Raw genomic sequence first — 13216 nt, forward strand, 5'->3', positions numbered from 1 at the left:
GGATAATAAAAAAATCATCCAATTAGAAATGACGAAATAAACTAATCCAAGCAGAGCACTGTTTATCGAGTATTGTCGCGTGAATGAAGTTTTACGATCGACTACGCCGATATAAAAATTCCAACGCTGTCATATTCGTGCGTAATTTTTTACCATAATTATTATTTCCACTGTGAAATGTCGAAATACTGGAGAGAAGCGTCTAGTGTTATTATTACAGCAAGGATCTCTTTTCCAAAGACTGTAACAGCGTCCGGAAAACATGGATTCGCAGCATGCAAAGTGGACAGTCTGAACAAAAATGCTGTGAATACTGTGGAAGGGATCTCCACTGAAGATCAAAAATCAAGGACGACAAATTTCAAGGTCCTTAGTTTAAAGCGCGGCAGTAAGGATACATTTATGCCTGATAGCTACGTTTTTCCTGGTGGAAATGTCGATATTTCAGACTCTTCAAAGGACTGGTTGGAATTATTTGACGAATGCGGTCTTGGTAAAAGTGCATTTGAAACAATTACCAACACGAAAACGAATAAAAAAATTAACATATTTGAAAATGACAACAAAAACGAAATACTTAAATCGATATCACTTCGAATAACTGGTATACGCGAAACTTTCGAAGAATGCGGAATTTTGCTGTGCAAGAACATACACGCGCACTCGAAGGCGCCCTCTAAATGGGCATCGTATGTATCAGGACACGAAATACAAAAGTGGCAAAAAATAGTCCAGAATAATTCGAAAGAATTCATTAATCTTTGTAAACATTTTAATTGCTATCCTGATATTTGGGCCTTACAAGAATGGAGCAATTGGCTCACACCCTCTTCTTATGCTAAAAGATTTAATACAATATTTTTCCTTGTTGCTCTTGACCAGATGCCGCCAGCTTTTATCGATGACTTTGAAATGAACGAGCTTAAGGTACATGTAAGAATGTTCCTAATTTATTTTAAATAGGAAGCCGGAATATTTATTAACTGATTATGGAGGAAAATCTGTTAAGAGAAATCGTCTTTAAATGCAAGTTTTCACAATTTCTGTACTATAATAATGGCCTATTGCAAAACAGCCTGCAGGTTGCCAAAATGACGATATATGACAATGTACAGATACAGAATTAAAATTTGGAGCGAGTCTTGGCGGGAGTCCACCTTATGTAGGCGACAATTTCGTACGACTGTCCACAAGCAGCACATAATTATATACAGGGACTCTTATTTACTGCACATGCGCAGTGTGTTGTAAATGAAACAATAAGGGAGCTGCAAATTTTATTTCCGTATCTGTACAATATTAATGGTAATAAATGACTAACAATTTAAAAATCAATGCTGCTAATATTGCATTTCTGCTGTCACTGACGTACCCTCAGCAAAATTACTGTACCAGTTAAATGTACATATTGCGAAGAAAAAAGAAAAAGGAAGTATTTTTGCTACATAGGTACCAATAGGGATTATTGAACAAAATTACATCTCTAACTTGACTATGAAATTGCAAATAAGCCAAACATTATTATTACATTTAAAAATGCTAAATTCATTAGTGGTTTTGAAACAAATCACAACACTGTAGGCTTTTGAACTGATATACATAAAAAAATATATCCATTAATAGGAACTTGAATAATTATCAAATTCTAGTTGTATAATCTTACAATAAATTTTGTAATATGGAAATGAATTTTGTTAATTATTAGAAATTGATATAATGGTGTAACTCTAGTGAAACATTATATTGCAAAACATGTATATATAGCCTATTACATCAGCAATTTTACGATACTGTTTATGTTAACCAGAGTCTAATAATCACAACATAACTTTATCTTATTAATTATTAATAGGAAATGGCTCATTTTCGCCTATTAATAAATTCCTTGAATATGCTATTGCATGCTAAAAGCAACTTCAATATATATATAAGCACTTACACTTGAACAAACAAGCCTATTATTAGTTGTCTTGTTCCTGGATTAGGCTCTCCAGTCTGTTCCAGCTAAGTAAGCCTATTTTACTGCTTAAACTAATGTAAGCCCCCTAATGTGTAACTATGAACATGTGAAGTTTATAATTAATTTTAAAGTGTATACTTATTACCCACCTAACATATGTAATCAGGACAGAGCGCAGCATTTAGGACTTTACTGACAGAGAATGTTTTCTTGCACTTCTTATGGTGAGGAGAGAACTGGCTTGGAGATATACATTTGTTTGCTGTAACTAAATGGGGTTTTGTACACTTTTTCTTATAAAAAAAACCACTGCATGGAAATGAACAAATGTCTAAATCAACTTCATACTTATGTAACTGCTAAAATCATAGGTTTAATATGGAGGCTTAAATAAAAAAATTATATTGAAACAATTTTTTTAATTTCAGACAATTATGCCTCCTCTTGCACCAAACTTACATGAATTTCCAAATAAAATAGACCAACAAACTGCGGTTAATTTTATGTAACTTAAAATAATCAATAACTAGGTGCATTAATAAATTAAATAGAAACCTTTACTATTGCGCATTTGATCTTGCACGAAATCATTCATGTGCATTTGCCATTTGCAACAATGAATGTTAAGGTGCATCTACAGGGTTCAACTTTTCTTTAAACTCTCCTTATTCAAGCAATGCAGGCAAGAGTGAATGAAACATATTCAATTGTGCATGACTTTTTTTTTTTTTTTTCATAAAAAATGAGAACATATGCAGCAATTGAAAACTACCCATTGCTGGTGGGTATCTTGTGCGTTATTTCGTTCAACATCAGCATATAGCAAGCAGCTGATTGTTTTAGGTGGCTGTGAATAAACTGAAAATGGTTTTGTTTGGTGATGATAGACATTTTAAGCTGAAAATGGCGGCAAGTACGATTAGCTTCATTGAAGATTATCGCAAATACAAGTGCCCATGGAATGTTCAACCACAATTTTGAGAACGACGTAGGCCTAAATACAAGACACACATGTAGACACAAAATCTGCATGTATCTTAATTGAACGTACGTTTTCAACTTGATTTTTTTTTTTTTTTTTCAATATTCTTCCCAAATTGCATGCATACGCACATGGAAAATTGAACAAAATACATGCAGTTTTAGAGATCTAACTTAAACGGAGATACAAGAATATTAATGATCATTATATACAGTATTACAGAATAATTCAAAACCAACTGAGTAATATGTAGTAAACGAAAACCAACTCAAATCTAAAAAAATAAATAATAAAGCATCAATTTCTATATCTCTCCTCAATCCATTTGTCATGAAAACCTGAAATTTTAATACCATATTACAAATAACACATTAAAGATTATCATTAAACATATATTAAAACCGCTTGTTTATGTATTCAATCTATGTCTCACCCAAGGAGTTTTCCCAGAATCTCTGAAAAATGCTGTAGTTGTACTGGTCCATAAGTCAGGGGAAAGAAAAAGTCTGAATAACTATAGACCTATATCCTTGCTCTCTAGCTCCTCAAAGATATTAGAAAAATGTTTAAAAAACAGATTAGTAAATTACTTAGAGAAAAATGAAATTCTCTCCAAAGATCAGTATGGCTTCAGAAATAAATTATCTATGGATGACGCAATTATTGAAGTCACTGGTAAAATTATGCAGGAGTTGGATTATGGTTCTAAATATTTAGGGATTTTCTTAGATTTAAGGAAAGCTTTTGACACGGTTAACCATCGTTTACTTCTGGACAAATTATTTGATATAGGAGTCAGGGGTATTGCGCATAAGTTATTTCAATCATACTTAAACAAAAGAACTCAGGTAACCAAAATTGATGATAATATCAGTGAAAATGTAAATATTGATATAGGTGTCCCTCAGGGAACAATTTTAGGTCCTATTCTATTTTTAATATATATTAATGATTTATTAAACATTGATTTGAAAGTACATAATGTCTCCTGTTATTCTTACGCTGATGATACGGTGGTGATTTTCAGTGGTTTAACTTGGGAGGACACTTATAAACATGCCAATGTAGGTATAAATTTGATCAAAAACTGGCTTGATGCAAATTTGCTATCTCTAAATATAACTAAAACTACTTTGGTGCCATTTTCTTTAACAGTCTCTGGGTTGAACAAATTGAAATCACTTTCTCATTTAAAATTAATAATCCACAACTCATTTTGTAAACTCTCTACAACCTGTAAATGCCCTTGCCTGAAAGAATCTGTAGATGTGAAATACCTGGGAATTATTGTTGATCAGCACTTGAAATGGGATAGACGAATCACCTTTTTATGCAACAGGATACGTAAAACAATTTACAAATTTGTAAACCTTCGCCATTACTTGCCTACTCATGTATTACGTTTGGTTTATTTGGCTCTAGTTGAATCTGTTATCCAATATGGTATAATTGGATGGGGAGGCATTACAAAAACTGCTCTTTTTCCTCTAATTATGTTGCAAAAACGTATAATCAAAATTTGTTTGAAAAGGCGACTGGATTATCCAACAAATTTGATCCATTCTGAATTGAATGTTTTTAGAATTGACCAAATTTATAAATACTCTTTAATGAAATTCTATCATAAAAATAAAACGAAATTTGTAGCTCAGCCACATGCTCATAATACGAGACGAAATGAAATTCTTAAATTAGTTGAACCTAAATATTTCACATCTGCTGCTTTACTACACAGTACAAATTATGGTCCACGGCTATATAATTCGATAATAAAATTTCATCCAGAATAGACTACTTTAAGCAATGAAATTTTCAGATCCAGAATTTAAAAATTTATATGACAGACTTCCCTGTATATATATTATGTACCATGTATTGTAAAACAAGTTTATTTCTATCCTAAGTGTATTTTTCTATTTGATCTTGGTTACTATATCAACATGACCTGCACTAATTATACTACTAATAATAATTTAATATTAATCCATCAATCTAAACATCGTCTCTTTTTTCACTCAGTTATTATTAGTATTATTATTTACTAATTTTATTACAATCTTTATGTGAGCTTTTTCTTAAGTATTTTGTCTACAAAGTATGTGTATCTATGTAACGGAACTGTCCTCGAACACGAGCTTTGCTCTTTCGGGGTATTTTAATGTAACGTTTTTATGTATATATTATAATTAAATAAATAAATAAATAAAATATGGAAACGGTATAATTCAAAATAGAGTAATAATTCTAGTTTACAGGACCTCAACAATAGTTCTACTGTTACACCCACAGATTCTGAACTCGTGATATGACCACAGATGTTAAAGCGTGCATAAATAAACTTAACAAAAAAAAAATCTTGTTTCAACATTTTTTTCATATCTGAAAATGTAACATATGAAATGAAATAATGTGTATCTTTACTTGTTTCAAATAGTGGTCCACACCAGAAGAAGTCTTGGATTTGTGTGTCAAAAACAAAGTAATATTGCCACCACCACAGTTTTATGAACTGGCCAGATTGAATAAGTTTGACAATATTGAGGAGTTGACCAGCTTTGCTGCTGAACATAGCTCGACAGAAAGTGAACTATGGATGCCTGTAAGGATAAAAACAAGTGATGGAGAGCTAACTGTGTTTCCAGGTAGTTTATATTATATTATTTGGCAAATACAATTGATAAATACAAAAAATATCAAGAAAAATTGAGAATATGTTATGCTTCCTTTCTATCAATGCATAAATCAATTACCGTATATTAGTTGTTTTAATTACCTATTCTGAAAATTTCATTAAAAAAAATGTAATCAAAGTCAGGACAGCACGACATGCATTAAAAGAAAAGTCTTACACAATGAATTCAAATTTATATCCTTACCAATAAGGCTGCACCTTTACTACCTGTAGCTGCACTGCCAGCTTTTGTCCTGCGATCCACAAGTCACAAAAAATCTCTTGAACTCATTTGTCAGACATGGTTTTTCCACTGCAGCTGGTACTTGTTTATAAAATGGGAGACTGGTTGTAATTGGAGTTCTTGCATAATATCCTCTTTTCTTTTGTGGTCCAAGCGACTATATCCTAGTGTTGCTCTCATAAATTTCATTTCACAGACCATTATTCTGCTGATATCCGTACTTCTCATTGTCTGTGCTTCACTTCAGTAACATAGTACATATCTAGCTAAAGTTTTATACAAACATATTCTTGTGTGTCACTATACTAGAAAAGACTTCATAATTTTGTTGATTATTCCCATTGTTTTATTATATTTGCAAATTTCAGAAGTTATATCTGTTTCACCAAAAAATGTTAAATTATAGCCAAGATATGTAAACTCGTTTAGTCTTTCTATTAATTTGTTGTTTAAGCAAATTTTGCTTGTGACCGGGTATTTCCACGAAATGCCATGATTTTTGTTTTTTCAATATTGATTTCCATGTCGTACTTTGCGCTGATATTTAGACTATTATATGCACTGAAAACTGAAGCTCAGCTTCATTGCATGCAACTAGGACTAAAACATCAGCAACGAGTTGACTGTGAAACTAAATTTCGACTGATAGAGATTGAACCAAGATGCTTCTCTTTCCAGTCTTTAATGGTTCTGTACATATATATATATATATATATATATATATGATGAAAAGTGATGAAGATAAGCTACAGCCTTGTCTTACTACGCTATGAATTTTTGCCAATCTGAAAGTCTGTTGTTGGTTCTAACTGCTTTCAAAATTGTTTTGTAAATGTTAGGAATGTTAATTAAAAGCTGTTGGGGGGCCATGATCATTTGCTAGCACTATAAATTATTATGACATTAAAAGTTTTTGAATGTTTCACACGAAGTATATTTGGATATTCTGGGTCAAAACGTCGCCCCTCCTATGTATGCTTTTTGTATTCTACATTTCCAGCATACTTAAATTTTGTAACAATTCATGTACTGGTAGCTTATAGCACAAGTGACTTTAATACTTGGAATATTCTCTGCAAATACCGGTATTCTATGCAGTCATCTGGCAGTGTCAGTACATATCATAAATGAACATACAATACCTCGCATATATCAATAAATAATTGAAGCAAATCGAAGGTTTAACTTTTAACTTACCCATCTTAGCAAAAATCTTTATAAATAACACAGAACACACATCCTGAATAATAATAATAATAATAATGATGATGATTATAATGATGATGATAATAATAACCATGATAATAATAATAACCATAATAATAATAATAATAATAATAATAATAATAACTATGATAATAATAACGATAATAATAATAATAATAATAATAATGATGATGATTATAATGATGATGAAAATAATAATAATAATAATAATGATGATGATAATAATAATAACCATGATAATAATAATAACCATAATAATAATAACTATGATGATGATAATAATAATAATAATAATAATAATACATATGTAGACAATATCATTGGCACAGATAATATTCAAATTTTATACAAAAGAAATAAAAGACAGTTGAAAATCTACACCAACACATAAACAAGATACACTCAAAACTACACTACACACTAGAAACTGAGAATAACAAATCCATAAATTTTTAGAAATGATAATAACAAAGGCATATAACAGATAAAATTATAAAATTTATAAGAAACCAACAACAGTAACACATATACATACTTCGTCTCTAATCACCCAACACAACACAAACATGCAGCATTTCGATCCATGATTCACAGATTAATCAATATATCAGTGGGCCAACAAGATTATAATGAAGTACACAAATCAAAATGTAGAGTACAAGAGAATGGATATAACGCCCAACATAATAGACATCTTGAAAAAGAGAAAACATAATCACAAGGAACAAAAAAACACAAGACAACAAGAAGTACATCACACTAACATACGAAAACAAAAACACATATCAAACTGCACCTTCATCCAGAAAACTAAAACACAACATTGCACAGAGAATACACTACAAAAACATCTCAACATACAAATACAATACAACCTAACAGGTGTTTAAAAATCAACATGCAACAGATGTAATAACTTTTACATCAGAGTGGCAGGTCTTTTCAAACACGATACAACAAACAATCACAGTCATAACAAAATGATACAACACATCACCAACTCCAAATACAACACTATAAGAAGAGATATGGAAATTTTACACACTGAACCGAAAAGTAAAAAAAAACTAAACATACTAGAACAGTACGAAATATAGAAACACACAAAAATGCAAACACAACATATCCTTAGCACTCAACTGAATTTTGAAAATTTGTATCCTATTCCGACACAATGTTATTCATAGATTTCAAAAAGGCATATGACTCGGCTAAGAGGGAAGTATTATATGACATTCTTATTGAATTTGGTATTCCCAAGAAACTAGTTCGATTAATTAAAATGTGTCTCAGTGAAACATACAGCAGAGTCCATATAGGTCAGTTTCTATCTGATACTTTTCCAATTCACTGCGGGCTAAAGCAGGGAGATGCACTATCACCTTTACTTTTTAACTTCGCTTTAGAATATGCCATTAGGAAAGTTCAGGATAACAGGCAGTGTTTGGAATTGAACGGGTTACATCAGCTTCTTGTCTATGCGGATGACGTGAATATGTTAGGACAAAATCCACAAACGATTAGGGAAAACACGGAAATTTTACTTGAAGCAAGTAAAGCGATCGGTTTGGAAGTAAATCCCGAAAAGACAAAGTATATGATTATGTCTCGTGACCAGAATATTGTACGAAATGGAAATATAAAAATTGGAGATTTATCCTTTGAAGGGGTGGAAAAATTCAAATATCTTGGAGCAACAGTAACAAATATAAATGACACTCGGGAGGAAATTAAACGCAGAATAAATATGGAAAATGCGTGTTATTATTCGGTTGAGAAGCTCTTATCATGCAGTCTGCTGTCAAAAAATCTGAAAGTTAGAATTTATAAAACAGTTATATTACCGGTTGTTCTGTATGGTTGTGAGACTTGGACTCTCACTCTGAGAGAGGAACATAGGTTCAGGGTGTTTGAGAATAAGGTGCTTAGGAAAATATTTGGGGCTAAGAGGGATGAAGTTACAGGAGAATGGAGAAAGTTACACAATGCAGAACTGCACGCATTGTATTATTCACCTGACATAATTAGGAACATTAAATCCAGACGTTTGCGATGGGCAGGGCATGTAGCACGTATGGGCGAATCCAGGAATGCATATAGAGTGTTAGTTGGGAGGCCGAAGGGAAAAAGACCTTTGGGGAGACCGAGACGTAGATGGGAGGATAATATTAAAATGGATTTGAGGCAGGTGGGATATGATGATAGGGACTGGATTAATCTTGCACAGGATAGGGACCGATGGCGGGCTTATGTGAGGGCGGCAATGAACCTTCGGGTTCCTTAAAAGCCATTTGTAAGTAAGTAAGTATTTCGACACAATACTACATACCAATCACAGACCTATCCCCACTATTATCCACACATCTCCTTCCCCTTCAACAGACACCAAACAACAACATGCAAAATCTGGCAAAACTAAGGTTCTTAAAGGCATGCATATGTCCATGTATGACAATGCACACTGTTTATGGTTATCATTTTGACATAGAAGTGGCTTATGTAGAGTATCGGTACACAGAATTTTTCTTTGTTTACTGTTTTTAGGTGATGATTTGTACCCAGACAGGCCTAATTATGAATCCTCGCCACCACAGAAGGTTGACAATAGCATACTGGACTTACGCAAACAGAGCAATCGCCTGCATAGAATGGAACACTCCAAAGAATGCAACACAAGACTCTTGATAACAAATCTTAATTCTGTTGGAAGCCATATTGTGCCATTACCAGTCCCTTCATGATGTGGCACTTACGTCATCTTGACTCATTACAGACAGGAGGGACTCGTGACAGGAACAGTTTGACTGTGGCGCATGCATGGACCTCTCATGCAGTGCCAGCGTGATTCTTACCTGGATTTATTTTTGCGTGCACATTCCAGATCAAATCAAGAAGTTCCCTTCGTGCTCCAGTTACTCATCTTGCATATACGAAGGTTAGGTTTGGCTAGTTTAGATTTTTATTAACTGAGTCTGCGAATGTGCAGTTATCATCTCACAGCCAAACTGTTCCTGTTGCGAGCCACATGTTTACAGACTCACTCCTGTCATGGGTGTATTCAGCGAAGAGACATTGTAGCATGTAATTCCCTCTTAAAAAATTCGAGGTTTCAATCTACGAACAAATACTCGGAATACAAAACTTGAACAAAAACCAATTTATTTTTCTGAGAAAGAATAGTCCTTCTCCCTATTCCCCCCCCCCCCCAAAAAAAACCCAGTCATCATGTCTCCCCTTGTGATATCTGGAGACATCACGTTTATTCTGCATTCCTTCCTCCCTGAGAATTGCCTTTTAAGTCATGTGATACAGTCTCTCAGAAACTGACTACTTACGCGTAGATGATGTGTTGTCTAATCAATCAAGCTACAGCTTAATATTGTATTATTATTATCTAAACTAATAATAAACCTGTAACCGAAATTTTTCTGGTAATTTTCGCTTTTCCAAAAATAATTGGTGTTAACATGTAAAATTAACCATCCTGAAACCAAAAATAGCTTTTTTGAAATTCTTGTTTGTATGTCTGTCTGGATGTTTGTTACCTTTACACGCGATAATGGCTGAACGGATTTCTATGAAAATTGAAATATAAATTAAGTTAGATTTTAGACTATATGGCATTCAAAATACTTTATTTAAAAGGAGAGTTATAAAGGGGCCTGAATTAAATAAGTCGAAATATCTCGCTTATTTCCGATTGTTATGAAAAATGACACTCGGGAGGAAATTAAACGCAGAATAAATATGGGAAATGCGTTTTATTATTCGGTTGAGAAGCTCTTATCATCCAGTCTGCTGTCCAAAAATCTGAAAGTTAGAATTTATAAAACAGTTATATTACCAGTTGTTCTTTATGGTTGCGAAACTTGGACTCTCACTCTGAGAGAGGAACATAGGTCAAGGGTGTTTGAGAATAAGGTGCTTAGGAAAATATTTGGGGCTAAGCGGGATGAAGTTACAGGAGAATGGAGAAAGTTACACAACGCAGAACTGCACGCATTGTATTCTCCACCTGACATAATTAGGAACATTAAATGCAGACGTTTGAGATGGGCAGGGCATGTAGCACATATGGGCGAATCCAGAAATGCATATAGAGTGTTAGTTGGGAGACCGGAGGGAAAAAGACCTTTAGGGAGGCCGAGATGTAGATGGGAGGATAATATTAAAATGGATTTGAGGCAGGTGGGATATGATGATAGGGACTGGATTAATCTTGCACAGGATAGGGACCGATGGCGGGCTTATGTGAGGGCGGCAATGAACCTTCGGGTTCCTTAAAAGCCATTTGTAAGTAAGTAAGTATTTCGACACAATACTACATACCAATCACAGACCTATCCCCACTATTATCCACACATCTCCTTCCCCTTCAACAGACACCAAACAACAACATGCAAAATCTGGCAAAACTAAGGTTCTTAAAGGCATGCATATGTCCATGTATGACAATGCACACTGTTTATGGTTATCATTTTGACATAGAAGTGGCTTATGTAGAGTATCGGTACACAGAATTTTTCTTTGTTTACTGTTTTTAGGTGATGATTTGTACCCAGACAGGCCTAATTATGAATCCTCGCCACCACAGAAGGTTGACAATAGCATACTGGACTTACGCAAACAGAGCAATCGCCTGCATAGAATGGAACACTCCAAAGAATGCAACACAAGACTCTTGATAACAAATCTTAATTCTGTTGGAAGCCATATTGTGCCATTACCAGTCCCTTCATGATGTGGCACTTACGTCATCTTGACTCATTACAGACAGGAGGGACTCGTGACAGGAACAGTTTGACTGTGGCGCATGCATGGACCTCTCATGCAGTGCCAGCGTGATTCTTACCTGGATTTATTTTTGCGTGCACATTCCAGATCAAATCAAGAAGTTCCCTTCGTGCTCCAGTTACTCATCTTGCATATACGAAGGTTAGGTTTGGCTAGTTTAGATTTTTATTAACTGAGTCTGCGAATGTGCAGTTATCATCTCACAGCCAAACTGTTCCTGTTGCGAGCCACATGTTTACAGACTCACTCCTGTCATGGGTGTATTCAGCGAAGAGACATTGTAGCATGTAATTCCCTCTTAAAAAATTCGAGGTTTCAATCTACGAACAAATACTCGGAATACAAAACTTGAACAAAAACCAATTTATTTTTCTGAGAAAGAATAGTCCTTCTCCCTATTCCCCCCCCCCCCAAAAAAAAAACCCAGTCATCATGTCTCCCCTTGTGATATCTGGAGACATCACGTTTATTCTGCATTCCTTCCTCCCTGAGAATTGCCTTTTAAGTCATGTGATACAGTCTCTCAGAAACTGACTACTTACGCGTAGATGATGTGTTGTCTAATCAATCAAGCTACAGCTTAATATTGTATTATTATTATCTAAACTAATAATAAACCTGTAACCGAAATTTTTCTGGTAATTTTCGCTTTTCCAAAAATAATTGGTGTTAACATGTAAAATTAACCATCCTGAAACCAAAAATAGCTTTTTTGAAATTCTTGTTTGTATGTCTGTCTGGATGTTTGTTACCTTTACACGCGATAATGGCTGAACGGATTTCTATGAAAATTGAAATATAAATTAAGTTAGATTTTAGACTATATGGCATTCAAAATACTTTATTTAAAAGGAGAGTTATAAAGGGGCCTGAATTAAATAAGTCGAAATATCTCGCTTATTTCCGATTGTTATGAAAAATGACACTCGGGAGGAAATTAAACGCAGAATAAATATGGGAAATGCGTTTTATTATTCGGTTGAGAAGCTCTTATCATCCAGTCTGCTGTCCAAAAATCTGAAAGTTAGAATTTATAAAACAGTTATATTACCAGTTGTTCTTTATGGTTGCGAAACTTGGACTCTCACTCTGAGAGAGGAACATAGGTCAAGGGTGTTTGAGAATAAGGTGCTTAGGAAAATATTTGGGGCTAAGCGGGATGAAGTTACAGGAGAATGGAGAAAGTTACACAACGCAGAACTGCACGCATTGTATTCTCCACCTGACATAATTAGGAACATTAAATGCAGACGTTTGAGATGGGCAGGGCATGTAGCACATATGGGCGAATCCAGAAATGCATATAGAGTGTTAGTTGGGAGACCGGAGGGAAAAAGA

General features: G+C 34.0%; 1 protein-coding gene across 2 annotated transcripts; it reads left to right on the forward strand.

Moving 5' to 3' along the window:
* Positions 1–40: 40 nt before the first annotated feature.
* Positions 41–10710, forward strand: LOC138699497 (acyl-coenzyme A diphosphatase NUDT19-like). Of its 2 annotated transcripts, none has more exons than XM_069825425.1 (3): positions 41–927; positions 5377–5584; positions 9629–10710. In XM_069825425.1, the coding sequence occupies exons 1-3, from the start codon at positions 178–180 to the stop codon at positions 9823–9825; spliced, it is 1155 nt and encodes a 384-aa protein (XP_069681526.1). In that variant the 5' UTR covers positions 41–177; the 3' UTR covers positions 9826–10710. The 2 variants fall into 2 exon arrangements, with proteins under 2 accessions (XP_069681526.1, XP_069681527.1); XM_069825426.1 differs by having other exon boundaries at positions 41–366; positions 9629–9971.
* Positions 10711–13216: the final 2506 nt, after the last annotated feature.

This window comes from Periplaneta americana, chromosome 5 (genome assembly GCF_040183065.1).
Source record: "Periplaneta americana isolate PAMFEO1 chromosome 5, P.americana_PAMFEO1_priV1, whole genome shotgun sequence".
Lineage (NCBI taxonomy): Eukaryota > Metazoa > Arthropoda > Insecta > Blattodea > Blattidae > Periplaneta > Periplaneta americana.

Excerpts from the sequence above, each read along its gene's own strand:
- LOC138699497 (XM_069825425.1), top strand. The coding sequence starts at position 178 with ATGTCGAAATACTGGAGAGAAGCGTCTAGTGTTATTATTACAGCAAGG. Across the intron at positions 928-5,376 it reads TTGAAATGAACGAGCTTAAG|TGGTCCACACCAGAAGAAGT; the intron begins GTACATGTAAGA and ends TGTTTCAAATAG. Across the intron at positions 5,585-9,628 it reads AGAGCTAACTGTGTTTCCAG|GTGATGATTTGTACCCAGAC; the intron begins GTAGTTTATATT and ends TACTGTTTTTAG.